Source organism: Aulonocara sp. 'chitande type north' Nkhata Bay, linkage group LG12 (genome assembly GCF_057382095.1).
Source record: "Aulonocara sp. 'chitande type north' Nkhata Bay isolate Kocher_YH1m ecotype deep benthic linkage group LG12, A_spYH_male_GT1.1, whole genome shotgun sequence".
Classification (NCBI taxonomy): domain Eukaryota; kingdom Metazoa; phylum Chordata; class Actinopteri; order Cichliformes; family Cichlidae; genus Aulonocara; species Aulonocara sp. 'chitande type north' Nkhata Bay.
Genome location: NC_141355.1, coordinates 21,463,024 through 21,480,626, shown reverse-complemented (window position 1 = coordinate 21,480,626; position 17,603 = coordinate 21,463,024). Strand labels below are relative to the sequence as shown.

Sequence of the window (17,603 nt, the reverse complement as noted above, 5' to 3'; positions counted from 1 at the left end):
TCTGGAATCAACCATTTAGCATGTCGACGTGGGGGTTGCAGAACCTTCATTGTTAGTACTATGACTAAATAAAGTGATTTCTATATTGTCTAACTTTGGTTCCCATATTTTGAATTCTTGAAATGTAGCGCTGCTATATCGTGCAGACATTAGCTAAACAAACCATGTAAATTCCCAGAAAGTTAATTGTCCTATTATGCCCTATAACATTGAAATGGGATTGGCAATATTACGTTTTGAGAGAGGGGGTGGATGCGGGTTAAAAATCTAAATCTGTACCGCCAGGTTATAATGTACATAACTTTTTTAAAAAATGAACTTTATTTAGAACAATAACATTGACAATCTCAAAGAGACAAGCGACATATTAAATCAATCAGAACAGAATCACATCTCCTGTACTATAATGTACATAACTACGCCTGCTAAATTTAAAGATAGTATATAACGTTGTATGTATCCGGCTTATTGTTTAAAACTTCACAAATCAATATTAATTAAAAACTCATCTGTCTCAGTTACGTTCGGTGCCTTTTTCTGCTCTACGCAGTCAAATTTTAATACATGATTTAATACACATGACTGTTTTCATGTCTTGTATCTGGGTTGGTCACTTGCCGTTTTTGTTTTTTTAATCTAAAATTGCATCAGTGTTAAAGATGTACAAAGCGCGATTTAAAAGGCTGTCGGTAGGTGAACATGTATGGAGATTAATTTAAGACATAAAAAATACTACAGTGTACTCCAAGGTGAGTAGATCAAACTCACCTCTTTTAGGGAAAATTAAAACCCTGATTTTAATTTGTCAGGTTGTGTACCGACAAAAACGAGCTCCACAAGTATTGTGTTGTATTCATATTTCATGTTTACCCGTAGATATAAAATTAGAGAATCGGAACAAATTTCAAGCAGGACTTATTCGTATTATTTTGAGAGGTTTATTTCCTGAGAGTCAAAACTATGGGCAGAGTAAACCACAATTATAGGTCACAGTCACAACTGCCTCTGGGATCGCGCTAGCGCTAAATGCTGCTGTCTAGAGGCAGAGGAGTAAACTACCAAGTGTGCACAGGCTAGTTAGCTAATCAGGTGGCTGCTCAGTCAGCTCACTTGCAGACGAGCGGCGTTGTAGCGGGAGGAAATGTTATCATGGTCATAACTCCAACTCTAGCAAAAAACGAAAAGGCTCGCAACGGTTAAAAGGAAGTAAGTACGATAGTTAGTTGTTGGATTGTTTTTAATTTGCTGGGTTTAGCTAACGCGGAAGGCATCTTAACGGAGTAATCAATGGTTAGCATAACGGACACAATTTCCTCTACTCAGTTTTAAAAGGCGTTTCTTCCCGAGTTGAGGATGTCTAAACGCCTGCGAAACACTGAGGTCTGCGCAGATTGCTGTGTCCCAGGTAAGTAAAACTCACACCATCTATGCAGTGTTTGTCTGTTAGCTGACATTTGGTGCTTAAGAAACACCCCAAATCCCAATAAATCCGATTAGCAGCGCTGGCAACACTTTGGTTTCTCTTTACAGTAATTTAGGGTATCCAGTTTACCTAGTTAGTATTCATATCTAACGCCATAGCTCCCTTCATGAAAGGAGTTTTTAGGGTGCCGTTTGGTTTAATAACCAACCAAAACCCTATTATAATTATATGATATGTCCCTTTTATATGCCCGTTATAAAATTAACTTTCAACTGCTGGGATTAACTGTTTCTCATGAGTAAAGTGCAATAAAAAAGGGGGCATAACAGTGGTCTTCTGGCACGATGGAACTCAGCTGAACTAAAGGTGTTAATGAGTAATGACTGTATTGTATTTCCTACTGTATTCATAAAGATTTGATTATTTAAAAAAGTCGCTGCATCATTAACCCAAATCTGCAGTCCGTGTCATCTGTAACCAGTCACTTGTAATGTAATAGAGTAAAAAAAATAGTGCTATAACTACTTATATGGCATCAGGGTACACGAGCACTCTCTAACAGAGCTTTGTTTTTCGGGACCAATGGCACCAAGCTCTGAGAGCTGAGCATACAATTGTTGTATTGTGTCTGAGGCTGTACTTACAGAAGTTCCACTTGTATAGAAATGACGTGATGCTGTTCAGCAGGCACAGGAAGCAAAACAGGATGCTGAGTGAATTGACCGTATACTCAATGCAGGAGAGATTTTATTTTTCTTCTTCTTGTGGCGACATAATGCACTGTAAATTAAGCAAAGTCTAATAATAGAAAATACATCGGTTTGTTTTGCATCATTCAGCGGAACGCAAATATTAAGAAGCTCGTCTGTCATCATGTCACTCATGTCATTAGTTAACCCTGAGCTCTCCTCAGCAGCTGCCCTGGATTGCCCCACTTTATGGCTGCTACCAGTTGTTGGGTGTGAATATTTTTAGCGTTTCAAGATGTGGTATTAAATTTAGCAGCACGTGCTGAGGAGAGCACTGAGACTCGGGAGGTCCTGAGGGACAGTTGTTAGAAAGAGATTCTGAAAACTCTGGGACCAGGAGCCACAATCTGTCCAGCGACCTCCTGCATCTGTTGCTCTTGCACTGCAGCTGCTGTTGGGATTTTTACAGCGCCTGTCCCGTCACTCTATCTGCTTGAAACTCAGTGGGCTTTAGTGTTGTATCATTTTACAGTGTTTCTAGTCTTGATGTTTGCTGTCAAGAAGAGTCTGTGCACAGATGGAAGACAACTCTGTGACTTTTGCACTGCATGAACCGTGCAAAATAGGCCAAGGTTAAGTAAACACATTTATTTTGGTCACAGAGTCATAGTACACTTTTAATTCATAGGGCAAAAAACACCACGCATTAGGTTAATATTGCAGCTCAGTTCTAAGATTATTAGTTCTTCAGGTATTTTCTTTATAGTGCTTTGAAAGAGGAAGCTGCTCTGTTAGTCTTCACTTCCTTTTTACGCAACCCATAGCTTCACCTAAATCTGCAGTCAGAAAGGCGATACATGACTATGAATGTGACCTTTTTCACAGCCTGTTTTGAGTTTGGCTTTTTCTTTTCTTTCTTTCTTGGATTGTGTTTTTCTTCATTAGATCTTAAAGCATCCACTCAGCATCTTGTGATATTATTATGTTTAATTATATAACATATAATACATTGTGATCTAGTGTCCAGAAATTTAATGAAAACGCCAACACCAACATTTTGTTAATCCCATGTGTTGAAAGCCAATGAAGATTTTTTTTAAAAAATAAAATATATGAAATAACTATTTTGAAAAGCCTCAGCTATTTCTTCCAGCAGGACACTAGTTTTCAGCGAATGCCACTTGAGCAGGATTAAACAGCATATTTTTCAGGGACCTTTCTCAGCTATAGATAACTATATGTTTGTTTTCTCAGAGCGGGTCTGGGGACAGCTTTGTGCTAAGGGGTCCTCAAAATAATATGCTTTAACTCATAAAATCATGCCATAGCAATCAAAAACTAAATACCTTATACATATGGGGACTATTTACGCTATCAAAACAATCAGATTCTGTCGATTATTTCATTCTGTGGGATCTTTGGCCCAACTGAAATTCTTATGTTGTCTCGAAACTCCGATATTATCCCTTTCTGTCATGAAATCACAACTCTTTTTAGGGTGCTAGGAACCTAAAAGATAGTTGTCTTAAGCCCAATCCAGCTAAATCTGTCAGAATTATGAAGGATCCATGTAAAACGGTTACTTCTGTGCCTCTAAACATTTGAGAGCTCATTTTTGTAGGTGCGTAATGGTGTGTGTGAAGTACTGATATCACTGTGGCTTGGCTATAATTTTCAAGAGTCCTATGGCACAGAAGAATAAACTGTATTAAACTTTGGGTAAATTAGCAGTACTTGTGAGTAAGAACTATCAAATGATGTTTTTTCCTTGGACAAAAAAGCAAAATATCATAATTATTACAAAGTAAGCACCTGCCTGTAGTGGTCATCTTACAACAGCGGTAACAGGAGACTCTTTGGGTCCAGCTTGTTGTCAAAAGAGAAGCACTGAGTTGATTTGAATATGATAAAAAGAGAAAGAAAGATTAACTTCCTCAGCTTGATCAAAGTAAAACCAGTGAACTGCTCGAACTCCAAGATTATACTCTAAGTGCACAATTTATCTATCATAATTGTGACCTGGTTGTTTTCTGTTCTCGCTCAGAACCTCGCTGGGCCTCGGTGAACAGAGGCGTGTTGATCTGCGACGAGTGCTGCAGTGTACATCGGAGCCTGGGCAGACACAGCTCCCAAGTGCGCCACCTGACGCACACGCCATGGCCCCCTACGCAGCTGCAGGTAAATAATCCTCAACAGAAATATTTTGATCATTCAGCTGTTGCATGCATATTTATTCTGTTGGCTGTGAACTTGTCTTACTTGTAGTTTCTGTGCTTAGATGCTGAACTAAAGCCATTAGAACATGTTATACTTGGGTTTGGGTTAGTATTACTTCAGTTTTAAATTCAGTAGAGCTGTATGACATCAAGTGCAGCAGATCCCCTGAGGTGTATTGATTTCTGTCCAAATATAGCAAGTGCAGCACAGGAAGGGGATTTATTTATTTATTTATTTATTTATTTTCCCCTCACCATTTGAAGGTCTAAATCAATATGAGAAATTATACACGATGCTTTCCTTTTTAATCTAACCTAGATGGTTCAGACATTATACAACAACGGTGCGAATTCAATTTGGGAGCACTCCCTTCTGGACCCTGCGTCTGTGACGAGTGGAAAACGCAAGGCCAACCCTCAGGACAAACTCCAGTGAGTCATAAATGTTTGGAAATGATTATGGAGTACTTTTTTGTTTTTTAATTAAAAAATGACAATGGACTCTCTTGCTGCTTTCTCATTCATAGTCTCTCAATGTCTTTTGTGTGTGTGTGTGTGTTTCATGGCATCCCAAAAGTCCAAACAAATCAGAGTTTATAAGAGCCAAATATCAAATGCTGGTGTTTGTCCATCGCATACCTTGCCGAGAGGATGACAGCTCAACAGCCAAGGATTTAAGCAAGGTGAGGAGAAATGGTTGGGTGCAGTGATCCACCAGGGAAAGAAAGGAAGCATGTTTTTGAACAGAGCTCTATTGTTGTGCTTTTTAAAGTCACAGTTAAATTTTTTTATTTCTTTTTTTTTTCCCCCAGCAACTTCACTCAAGCGTACGCACTGGTAATCTGGAGACTTGTTTGAGGCTGCTGACACTCGGAGCTCAAGCAAATTTCTTTCATCCTGTAAGACCTTCTGTATTTAAAAGTATCATTTCCGTGTTTTTGCATGTGTTTTTTTTTCTGTCAAATTCTGGCTCATGTTCTGGCTTTTGTTATGTTGATCATTGTCTTGGGCAGGAAAAGGGAAGCACTCCTTTGCATGTAGCTGCAAAGGCTGGGCAAGTATCTCAGGTTGAACTGTTGACCGTTTATGGGGCAGATCCTGGTGCTCCAGACAGCAGAGGCAAAACTCCCATTGACTGTGCAAGGCAAGCCTACGTGTTTATTATGTAAAATAATTATTTATATATAAGACAAAATATTAAGCTTAATTTGACTTTTTAAATATGGTTTTGTAGAGAAGCTGGCCACAACGACCTGGCAGACAGGCTGGTGGAAATTCAGTATGAACTAACCGATCGACTGGCGTTTTACTTGTGTGGACGAAAACCAGGTAAGCGGAGATGTGTCATTTAAAATAAATTTTTTTTAAAAAGCTGAAAAAGCAGCATTTGCTGCTGCTGGGTGAGCAGTAATGTGCAAGAACTCTTGATGTTTTTGTAAAAATAAAATAGTATTTTTGCACCAACAAAGTGATTCTAAGAGCTTCTGGCTGAAAGCTTGGCATATCCGAGCATGCTGTGCAGTGTGGACTTAATAATTTTGAGAAAACTGGACTAGTGGAGGGCAAAAGAAGAAGTGGGAGACCTAAAAACAGCAGACGAACAGTATCTAAAAGTCATATCCTCAAGAAATGTGAAACAATCCAGCACAGACCGGGACTTTTGCACAGTGCTGTAGGTGTTTTAGTGATGTGGCTCTACAGCTGATCAAATTTGCTTAAGAGCTAAATACAGATTTTAAATGGTGATTAACAGAAAGTGAATACAGTTCCTGTAATTGCCCCGAAGGATTTTGGCACTTATCCAGAACTTTCGCGTTGTTCCTTTCAGATCATAAAAGCGGCCAGCACTTCATCGTTCCACAAATGGCCGACAGGTAAGAAAGCAGAAGCTGTACGTCAGTATGATGCATGTCTACCAATTAACATGCGCCTGAGTGAATGAGTTTAAGTTGAACTGAGCCAGCAGAGTGAATGCAGTGAGGCATTTAGTGATGGTTGTTTTAGTTGTGAGTCTTGTTCTGACATGAAGTTAAGCTTGCTGCAGTCTTTTAAACAGAGTGAGGGAAGTTTTCATTATTAGCTCTAATTTCAAAGCAGAAAAAGAGCAGAAAAATACTTTTGCACGTCAAATGACACATGCGATCTGTTTTAACTGCTTTCATTTATTGGGATCAGGAACATGTAAGTATTACTGAAAATAAACTGCATTATAGTAGCAATAGACCTACAGACCTACGAATTTATTAAGCAATGTTCACAAACACAATTTTCTGTTTGCAGCAGTGCAGATTTATCGGAACTTGCAAAGGCAGCGAAAAAGAAACTGCAGTCTGTAAGTGTTTTCACTGTGTTTCATTTTAAATATTCTCCCCTGAAGTTTGCTCAGGTGTGATTTTTCTTTCTTTTCTATTTAATGTAGCTCAGTAATCATTTATTTGAGGAGCTGGCCATGGACGTGTATGATGAAGTGGACAGGCGAGAGACTGATGCAGGTAGAGTTTTACCCCTTACCAGAGGACTCAAATGCATCTATAGTGGTATTCACACGCACTCTTCAACACCTCCACTAGCATTGCAGCTGTACTCGTGCCTTAAACAGCACTCTGCTCATTCTCTGCAGTGTGGTTGGCAACACAGAATCACAGCACGCTGGTCACAGAGACAACTGTGGTTCCTTTCCTTCCTGTGAATCCGGAGTATTCATCGACACGAAACCAGGCAAGTCAGCTGTGCAGAACACCCCTGCAAACGTGGTTGTGTTGGTTTTCTCTCTGTTGTTACCTTAAAGGTTGTGCATTGTTTGTGTAATTTCTTTGTGTTTTTTTTTCTTTCTTTCTGTGTGTTATTTAGGGGCGGCAAAAGCTTGCAAGATTTAATGCACATGAATTTGCAACTTTGGTCATTGACATATTAAGTGAAGCAAAGCGCAGACAGCAAGGGAATCCGATAGTCAGTCCCAAAGGTCGGTGTCTTCTTGTTACTTTCTTCAAAAATCCCCCCGACACCCGAGTCTCATGAAGATACAGAGTAACAAAACAAGTTGGTTTTTTTTTTCTTGTTTGTCCTAGACAACGTTGAACTTATCATGAAGAACGTGGCCGTCAGACACTGTAGTGATAGCCAGGACAATGACCAGCCTGACTATGATAGTGTGGCATCTGATGAGGATACAGATCAAGAGCTCCCATCAAGCAAAGGAGACAGGACCAAGGTACCCAGACAGTATTTTCACAAACTAAAACCCTGAATGAAATCTCTTTTGCATCATTCACCTCTTTGTTTTGTTTGGCATGTCTTTTACAGAGCCTGGACTCGGACCTCTCAGACGGACCCATCACTATGCAAGAATACCTGGAGGTGAAAACCGCCCTCTCTGCCTCTGAAGCAAAAATCCAGCAACTCATGAAAGCAAACAACAGTCTGAGCGATGAGCTGAGGCTCATGCAGAAAAAGGTACCCACCGCGCTCCACCCGTAAGATCACTAACATCGAGGGCCGGACTAGAAGGGGCGGGGGCACAGCGGTCAGCAGAGCACTTCTCCTGCACAGTGCGAACGCTCTCTGGTGTGGAGGCCCAGCCTGTGTTTAGTAATCACGGCCGAACCACCTGAATAGGAATGCTCTGTGGTACGATAAGGCTGCTGTGACACCCTGCTGGTCCACCCTCTGTTATGGCCAGCATGTTCAATTTTCAGAGTCTGAATGTAAACCAGAGATTTCTGTTTTGTTTTTTTTTCCTTTTTGTGTGTGTGTGTGTTTTGGTTTAACACCAAGGTCACTTTTCCCACCTAATTTATAAATTAAAGTTAAAGCCGGTCTAATGTTACTAACAAGCATGTTTGAAGAAAAAGCATGATATAATTGATGATGGTGTTTTTTTTGTTTTTGTTTTGTTTTGTTTTGTTTTTAATCCCTTTGATAACACACAGTGACTAACTGAAATTGTATGTGTGTGCCTTGCTTTGTCATATATACTGTGTTTACTGCAATGAATGTTTTTGGATGATTTCCAGCTGTTTGGGGGAACATACTTTAGCACATGTGGACTTTTTGTTTGGCTATTTTTCACAGAACACCTCACCTTATACTGTTAAACTCAACTGATGATTTAATGGGAGACATTTGAGATTTATACAGTTTTAGCTTGCTAAAACTAAACCAAATTGGAAGTTATTAAGTTACTATTTACTTATTTGGTAAAGTAAACCTGGTATAAAGTTTACCCAGGGTAAAGTAACAGTGATGTTACAATGTTGTCGTTTTACTTTTAGAGCTGATGAAGAGCATCTAGAGCATTCACGTAGCTGCACTCAGTCTGCTGTTGTTTCTCCCCCTGCAGTAAACTGTAGCACACAGCATCATTTAGATAAAGATGTAGTGGAGAAAACGTGCAGCACTGTGGCTTTTCTTGGCTTACTGTGGTTGTACCTTGTAGTTTCAAAAGTACAAATGTTTCTTATTTTGTTAGCGTTTTATATTTAAATATCAGTTCATGATCACATAAGCACAATCTTTAGCTTTATCGCTATTAATCTTCATCACAGTTTTAAAGTAGTTGTAGTATTTAAGGCCAGTGTATTCTTGATCAAATGTTGATGTTTAGAGCATCCCTGAATCCCTTTATAATTCCTGAGTCAGTCTGTTAGTGCTGTAAACCTGGAAGAAGAACCGTGGAAAGCTTTGGATTTCTGCATTGGTTAAGCTATAAAATGTGGTCCGATAATGATCTCAGTCACAGGTATAGACCAACACAATGACTCTCCACAAATGCAACAAAAATACACAAACTGTTGTATTTTTCGTTGACACCGAGTTAGCACTTACTTCAGGTTTGGGGGGGAATAAGTGAACTCTTTAATGTTATTGAACTTCCTTTACCAACCATAGTTTCTAGCGGGTGTTTCCTGTAGCTTCTTATGAGATTTGCACAACATTGAGGAATTTTGGACAGTTTCTTCGGAAGTTCATCAGGATTTCTGGAAGAACAGCCTGCATTGGGCTGTGCTACAACATCTTATCTGGGTTAAGTCAGATTCTCACGTGATCTTTGAAAAAGGTGGGGAAACAGGGTAAAGGTTTCTGAGACAACTTCACCCAAGGTGCAAGAAGAAGAGCAAACATCTGAAAAGGTTGAAGCTTTTTCAAAAACTTGAAAAACCTTGTCCTCTTTTTCAATTAGTCTGTCTCCATTGCCTTGTTAAGTCATTCAACCTCAGCCTCCAGACCCTCAGGCAGCAAAGCATTCCCAAACCATGATGCTCTCTTCACCATACTTTTTCTGTTTAATTTAAGCCAAATTGTTTTTTCATCCATGCTTTAGTAGTATTTTCCAGCTTTGTCCACCTCTAGTCCTCCTAAACCTCTATAGTCCTCCTAGATATTGTTCATAGACTGACTTGGATCACGTGACTTAAAGTACTTCTGGAGAAATCTGTGTCATAGAGGTTCACTTACTTTTTCCTGCTTATACTGGGAGGGAGTGTTTTTTTTTTTGTTTTGTTTTTTTTTTGTTTTCGTCAGATTGTGTTGGTCTATAATTGTAACTTGGGTGAAGATCAGACCATGTTTATTAGTTTTTCATGCAGCAATCATGATTATTCCAAAGTGTTCACAAACCTTTCCTTGCAGCTGAATCTTTGACTTGAACTGCACCTGTGTTTCTTACCTGTACAATGATCTTTTGCTTGCTTATCTTGAGCTTTGCACTGATAGGCAAAAAGAATCCACCCAAACCAAAATTCATGTTATTCCTTTGATGCTGTTTCAGACGAGACCTTGAATTTGAATTTCCCTGCACTATAGATACTTAACTACTGGATACTGTCGTCAAGTAAACAGAATCTAAAGCTGTTTGAATATGAATGGCAATGGTTAGTAATGATTAGTGAAGGGTACTCAGCAAGACACTTTTCTATAGGAGGGGTGTTGTGATGAAAATCTATCAGAGCTTTGAGCGAGCATTCTCTCCATAGCTATGGACTTTTTTTTTTATAATTCATTCATAGTTGTGAAAACAGCTTCAGGTTTTGTATATTGGTGACGTGCCAGAAAAGAACATGTTTCAAACTCTGTATCTGGAAAGATTGGTGGTTTCTGCCAAATTATAACCTTGGCAGTAGGAGCGGCAACAATCTATCAAAATTTAAATAGATAGCAATCTAGAGAAACAGTGGCATTAAAGCGCCCCTCTTAGTGTATTACTGACATCTCTTCCAGCTGCAATCTCTGCAAAGCGAGAACACCTCTCTCAGGCGGCAGGTCACTACCAATATCTATCAGATCCCCAGCGGTACAGACTACCCTGACCCCTCCAGTCCCTCTGCCCTGAAACGCCGGCAGTCTGCACGGGCCAGTCGGCCCATGTCTATGTATGAGACCGGCTCAGGCCTGAAGCCCTATCTCCCTAAAGGGGAAACTCCCTACTCAGAGGAGGGAATCCCCACCCTTCAATCCTTCCCAACTCATGTAAGTAAGACCTGTTCCCTGCTCTCCTTTGCCATTTCCACTCAGTGACTGTCCCTCATGTCTTCATCCTGTCTGCAGACATTTTCCCCTGCCTGTGTTTGTGTCTCTCCTTACTCATTTTCCACTACGCACGTTTTATTTTGTTTTGTTTTGGGTTTTTTTTTTTTAATTTTTGGCTTCTTCAAAGACTGACTCATTAAAAACCACAATGCGATGCAATGTTAGATAGAGCCAGAGCAATCGCAATATGTGTCCAGTTTAATAACACACACATCTGCAAACATCTGTTGTTAATGGGAGTGCTGCCTTTTTAATTTTTTTGCTAGACAAGACTTAGTTGTACACGCAGAAACATGCTGTCATGGTTTGTGTTGGTTTGTACTGTGTTTTTTATGTTGATAAAGTATTAAACTGCCATACAAATACTCTGTGTTTTTGTAATGCACCATACATTTACACACTCACTTTAACTGTCCATCTGCTCTGTTTGGTTTTAATCCAAGCCTATGACTTATAGTTTCTGATATTTTTTTCCCTTTATCAGCTCGTTTCCAGGCTATTCAGTGATATTTTTTTTTAAAGCACTGTACACCGAAAGGAAACAGTGGAGCTCAGGGAATAAAAATAGGAGGATTAAGCTCCATTGCATTGTCTTTGTACTATTGATTTATCCTAAGCTAAGAAAGACTTTTATTATTTTGAATTCAGTGCTCACGGTCTTTGCACAGCTTTGCATCGACTCCAGTCCATACACAGTATTTTTTTAATATCCATTCAGCTTTTTTGTAAGTCCGTATAAACAGGTCTTTTCATTTTAAGAAATCTGTGTGTGTGTGTCTGTGTTACATTATGATTTGAACCCTGTCTTTAGACGGAAAGGGGCGCTTTTGTGACCACCTCTTCATCCCTTCCCTCATTTCCATCCACCTTGTGTTGGTCGAAGGACGACAGTGCTCAAAAGGTTAAGTACATCCTAACTCGGTCTGCGTCTCGCGGGACGCCGCAAATCTCCTCGGAGCCCAATTCTACCCGTTCATCCTCTGTTCTCCTGCTCTTTATCTGCCCTGCATGAGCCATCCTTCCATCGGCTGTCCTCACCGCCAGATACCTGCCTTCATCAGCATCATCCTCATTGTCCTACTAAACAAATGGAATTTGTGGGGTTTTGTAAAGGCAAAACCTCTGCGTCACTGCTGAGCATTGAGCAGAAATCTGTGCTTGTCATGCAGCGCTGCTTTTTTTGTGTTCTAGAAACTGGTATATGAGATGATATTAAAGTATTTTAGCAATCTATGTGAAGACAAAGGAAAGAAATTGCACATTATATATTGTTTTAGTTGGACTTTTTTTTCATTTGAAATACTCTAAGAATAAGACAAAGTTTCCTTCTGCCCTGTTTCTTACAAAATCTTAGCTACTTTGCTTTTACTTCTCTGACAACCAAACAGTGGAAATCTGTGAGTGGTTTGCAGTGTGAAGCGATTGATCATCTGCTAAGAGGACAATTTATGTAAGCATGAGATAATCCCACAATGTGCTGCATTTAGTATTGCATGCACAGAGAGGATTTTGCTCAGACTCTTGAACGCAGACTGTCAGAGTATGAACATGTTGTGTAGTACAGTGAACTTCCTGTTTTTTTAGATGTAGCGTTGAGTGTGAATTTGCATAAAGTTAAGTCACGCTATCAGATCACAGCAAACCCTATATGGTATGAAGATAGCGTGCCTATGTTGTGTGGCATGCACCACTGAGCTCTGACTTCACATATGCAAGTGTGGGCCCTCTGGGGTTTACTTGTCTTTATTTTAGAGGAGAAAAGCTTGTGCCGCACTTGTAAAGTAACGTTTTAGGGTTTGTTGCTTTCTGTGTGGCTGTTTTCAAATGTCACATGTAAATCCAGCCTTGCTTTGGCATTTCAAGAGGTTTCATAAGGTATTAGGAAAGGTAACAAGTGTCATACTAATGCAAATAAATGATATGATCTCAGCATAATCTGCTCTACTAATGTGAAATCTTTAAACTGTAGATGTGCTTTTGCTTTACAGCTTTACTGGCTTGTTTGATTCAGTCCTCTGCATCACCTTTACTTGTTTATACTCCACTTTGATGTGGCTGTGCAGTTTCTTGTTGGCACAGCACACAGATGAGTCTTATGTTTTTGCTTTTTAGATGAAGAAAATGTATTTTCACCACAGTTGCTGCTGGGTTTTGCCGTGAGTAATACTGGATCTCTCTCATATTGTTCTTTCTTCCCTCCCAGGCTTCAAAATTGGAGAAGCAAAGCAGCATGCCAGAAAGTGACTATGACAACACGTTCAATGACTCGGAGATGGATGACTCGGGGTAAGAAAATCACCCAGAAGTCAGTGAGGCAAAGTGGTCTTCATGTACAGTTCAATAGGAAAAAACAGGTTTTTGCAGGGGGCTTGATTTGTTGTTTGGGTTTTTTTTTCACCCACTTAGCAGGTTCTGCAGGAGAGGGAGGCTGAGGAGCAGTGGCTGGCTGGGGGAGGGTAGCTCTATCCCTGAACTTGATGATTTGGAGATGGACTCTGACCCCACGCTTCCCAGCACAGAGGACGTCATCCGCAAGACCGAACAGATCACCAAGAATATCCAGGAGTTGCTGCGAGCTGCTCAGGAGAACAAACATGACAGGTCAGAATGAGATGAAAGGTTTTTGGGTTTTTTTATGAGTTCTGCAACTGATTTATATATATATATACAGTGGGGCAAAAAAGTATTTAGTCAGCCACCGATTGTGCAAGTTCCCCCACTTAAAATGATGACAGAGGTCAGTAATTTGCACCAGAGGTACACTTCAACTGTGAGAGACAGAATGTGAAAAAAAAAATCCATGAATCCACATGGTAGGATTTGTAAAGAATTTATTCGTAAATCAGGGTGGAAAATAAGTATTTGGTCAATAACAAAAATACAACTCAATACTTTGTAACATAACCTTTGTTGGCAATAACAGAGGTCAAACGTTTACTATAGGTCTTTACCAGGTTTGCACACACAGTAGCTGGTATTTTGGCCCATTCCTCCATGCAGATCTTCTCGAGAGCAGTGATGTTTTGGGGCTGTCACCGAGCAACATGGACTTTCAACTCCCGCCACAGATTTTCTATGGGGTTGAGGTCTGGAGACTGGCTAGGCCACTCCGGGACTTTCAAATGCTTCTTACGGAGCCACTCCTTTGTTGCCTGGGCGGTGTGTTTTGGATCATTGTCATGTTGGAAGACCCAGCCTCGTTTCATCTTCAAAGTTCTCACTGATGGAAGGAGGTTTTGGCTCAAAATCTCATGATACATGGCCCCATTCATTCTGTCCTTAACACGGATCAGTCGTCCTGTCCCCTTGGCAGAAAAACAGCCCCATAGCATGATGTTTCCACCCCCATGCTTCACAGTAGGTATGGTGTTCTTGGGATGCAACTCAGTATTCTTCTTCCTCCAAACACGACGAGTTGAGTTTATACCAAAAAGTTCTACTTTGGTTTCATCTGACCACATGACATTCTCCCAATCCTCTGCTGTATCATCCATGTGCTCTCTGGCAAACTTCAGACGGGCCTGGACATGCACTGGCTTCAGCAGCGGAACACGTCTGGCACTGCGGGATTTGATTCCCTGCCGTTGTAGTGTGTGCCTGATGGTGACCTTTGTTACTTTGGTCCCAGCTCTCTGCAGGTCATTCACCAGGTCCCCCCGTGTGGTTCTGGGATCTTTGCTCACCGTTCTCATGATCATTTTGACCCCACGGGATGAGATCTTGCGTGGAGCCCCAGATCGTGGGAGATTATCAGTGGTCTTGTATGTCTTCCATTTTCTGATGATTGCTCCCACAGTTGATTTTTCACACCAAGCTGCTTGCCTATTGTAGATTCACTCTTCCCAGTCTGGTGCAGGTCTACAATACTTTTCCTGGTGTCCTTCGAAAGCTCTTTGGTCTTGGCCATGGCGGAGTTTGGAGTCTGACTGTTTGAGGCTGTGGACAGGTGTCTTTTATACAGATGATGAGTTCAAACAGGTGCCATTCATACAGGTAACGAGTGGGGGACAGAAAAGCTTCTTACAGAAGACGTTACAGGTCTGTGAGAGCCAGAGATTTTCCTTGTTTGAGGTGACCAAATACTTATTTTCCACCCTGATTTACGAATAAATTCTTTACAAATCCTACCATGTGAATTCACGGATTTTTTTTTCACATTCTGTCTCTCACAGTTGAAGTGTACCTCTGGTGCAAATTACTGACCTCTGTCATCATTTTAAGTGGGGGAACTTGCACAATCGGTGGCTGACTAAATACTTTTTTGCCCCACTGTATGTGTGTGTGTTTTTTTTAAACTTTCGTTTCCTTGCTCTCATTTTAAACCTCAAGTTCCTCCTACATTCATAGCTACTCTGTTATAATTAGTTCCATGTAAGCCCTGTCATTTCCCCCTTTTTTTTGTCCTGCTCTTGTCACTCTTCCTCCTCACTCTACTTCCTCTCTGCTCCGCTGTTATCATGTTGTTTTGGTGTCGCCACCAATCACTCCTGCCATCAGACCATGTGAGCGTGAAGGTGTGCGTCGGCTCAGGCACAGCCTGGGATGTTTCAGCACTCTGGTACCCTGGGCTGAGAAGGCCCCCTCTCCCCTTCAGCCGCTCAGCCTCCGGTCCCCCGACCCCACCTCCTGGTACTCTGGCTTCTGTCCCTGCCTCCCAGGCACAGTTTTATTTTCCTCTCCCTCAGACACTTTCTTCTTCTGGTCTGCCTCACCTGCTAACAAGCTGTCTCTTTTTCTGTCATATTGTGCTGCATGCTTGAGTATGCCGAGTTTCAAACATCAATTCATTTCATGTTTTATCTTCAAGCGCTGACTTTGCTTTAGTTAGGTAAAAAAGGTAAGGTGCATCTGTGCAGTGACTTATAGCTGACAGCATATTTGTTTTTGATCTTGACGTTTTTTACTGTAGAATTAAAGTGCTGTTTACTTACAAGGTTTAAAATGTCTTTTAAATGGCATGTTTTGTAGGTAATCTGTCGATGATGATGGTGCATGGTGTGTTCTGAAAACTAAATTGCACCTCCACTTTGTGAAGTAACCTGATTGCAGTGGTGATTAGCTAATTGATCATTCGTATCACTTTTATAACCATTGTATTTGTTACTTTCAGTTTACTTTCTGACTGTGACTTCAATCTTTTCACCTCACAGCTTCATACCCTGCTCAGAAAGAATACATGTGGCTGTAACAGAAATGGCTGCCCTATTTCCTAAGGTAAATAGATTTTTTCTTGCAAAGAATGGATCTGCTAATTGTTTGTTATTTGACACCTGGATGCACACTGCACCCCGTTTCTGAAGAGGCCTGTGAGCAGACTTTTTCTATGTTTATTAAGATCATTTAATCTTCCTCTGCAGAAGCCGCGTTCAGAGACGGTGAGAGGCTCTCTGCGCTTGTTGACCTCCAGTGCGTGCAGGCTCCAGGGCGAGTGCCGGAAGGCGGTGCCTTCGGAGGGCTGCCCAGGACCGGACATGCAGCTGGTCACCCAGCAGGTCATCCAATGTGCTTATGACATTGCCAAGGCCGCCAAGCAGCTTGTCACCATCACCACAAAGGAAAATACCAACTAACAGCACTTACAGGGCTGCAAAGAAGTCAGCATCTCAGTTTTGTTTTTATACGCATTTATAGTTATTTTATTGTTTTTGTTTTTTGTATATGTGGTATATGCATGCCTTGTTTTTTAATTATTTATGAATAAGCATTGACAATATTTAAAGACAAAGTCTTGGTGTCAAGGGAAAAGTCAGAAACTTAGCCAGCTTTTGTAGAAGCACATTTTCTGATGGGGGGGGGGTGATATGACTTTCCAGCTAACATGCTGGGGAAATAGCTTGTTCTGTCTTTGATAATTAGAATTACAAAATATCATTAAAGAGTTAATGCCTTGCATTAGGACAAAGAGCACAGTAAATCGATATGATACTGGTCAGTGTTATCAAACCAAAGCCATGCATGGATGCTGAAAAACCATAAATGAGCCATGAAATCGTTATCATTGGATGCTATTACAAACACTCTTGTAGCAAAAGGAGCTTCCTCTAATATACTGCACTGTTTAAGCATCACTACACTGTAAAGTTTTAATATGAAAAAAGGAAGAAAAAACGAGCGTACGGTTTTGTTAGCTTCCATAAGTTGAAGACTTTACGCACATTTCAGTTTCAGCGCAATGCTGATAATGTTTGTTACACTGAGGGGAAAAAAAAGTTATTAATATGACCTGCTCCCTGCCCAAGTGTAATCCAGTCTGCAGTGCACTTACTGCAGCTATTTATGTGTGCCCATTTGTCAAGTCAATAAATGCAAGAAACACTTGTTCAGGGGCCAAGTTATCATCTTCACCAGCACCGAGATGTTGTTGCATCAAGTTAGGATTATTTGGTGTGTTTCTAATAGGCTACCCATTGCACTGTACACTACAGCCACTCTTGGTGTTAATATTTAGTGCTAGTAACCATACTGTATGTATGTCCATGTGTATTGTGCTCCGTTCTGTTGCTACTAGTTTTGTGTGTAATGTGCAACATATGGGATCCTGTAATACTGTGCTAGCCAATGTTCATCATCGCCAGGTGTTGCAGATTTCATTTTCCTTCTGAAATCTGTTCTAAGTAACGTCCATCTCTGTGCTTGCATGGAGTGCAGGGATGCGTGATGCAGCAGAAGGTGCATTTTGGGGAAATAATTATTTTCTAAATAAACTTAATTTATAACTATAACTGGTTGTGGTTTGTAAATACAAAATGC

At 40.6% G+C, this 17,603-nt stretch overlaps 1 protein-coding gene across 7 annotated transcripts; it reads left to right on the top strand.

Annotated features, from left to right (window-relative positions):
- Positions 1–1,008: 1,008 nt before the first annotated feature.
- git2a (G protein-coupled receptor kinase interacting ArfGAP 2a) lies at positions 1,009–17,575 on the top strand. Of its 7 annotated transcripts, XM_086314261.1 has the most exons (22): positions 1,011–1,206; positions 1,324–1,405; positions 4,157–4,290; positions 4,648–4,760; positions 4,906–5,011; positions 5,141–5,227; positions 5,342–5,472; positions 5,563–5,657; positions 6,157–6,202; positions 6,609–6,660; positions 6,748–6,820; positions 6,949–7,046; positions 7,179–7,290; positions 7,397–7,539; positions 7,632–7,781; positions 10,545–10,793; positions 11,665–11,754; positions 13,057–13,139; positions 13,260–13,454; positions 15,351–15,482; positions 16,004–16,067; positions 16,211–17,575. In XM_086314261.1, the coding sequence occupies exons 2-22, from the start codon at positions 1,354–1,356 to the stop codon at positions 16,421–16,423; spliced, it is 2,418 nt and encodes an 805-aa protein (XP_086170387.1). In that variant the 5' UTR covers positions 1,011–1,206; positions 1,324–1,353; the 3' UTR covers positions 16,424–17,575. The 7 variants fall into 7 exon arrangements, 6 of the variants coding, with proteins under 6 accessions (XP_086170381.1, XP_086170385.1, XP_086170387.1 ...); XR_015131833.1 differs by lacking the exon at positions 15,351–15,482 and having other exon boundaries at positions 1,012–1,206; positions 15,822–16,067; positions 16,211–16,295; XM_086314257.1 differs by lacking the exon at positions 15,351–15,482 and having other exon boundaries at positions 1,012–1,206; positions 13,263–13,454.
- Positions 17,576–17,603: the final 28 nt, after the last annotated feature.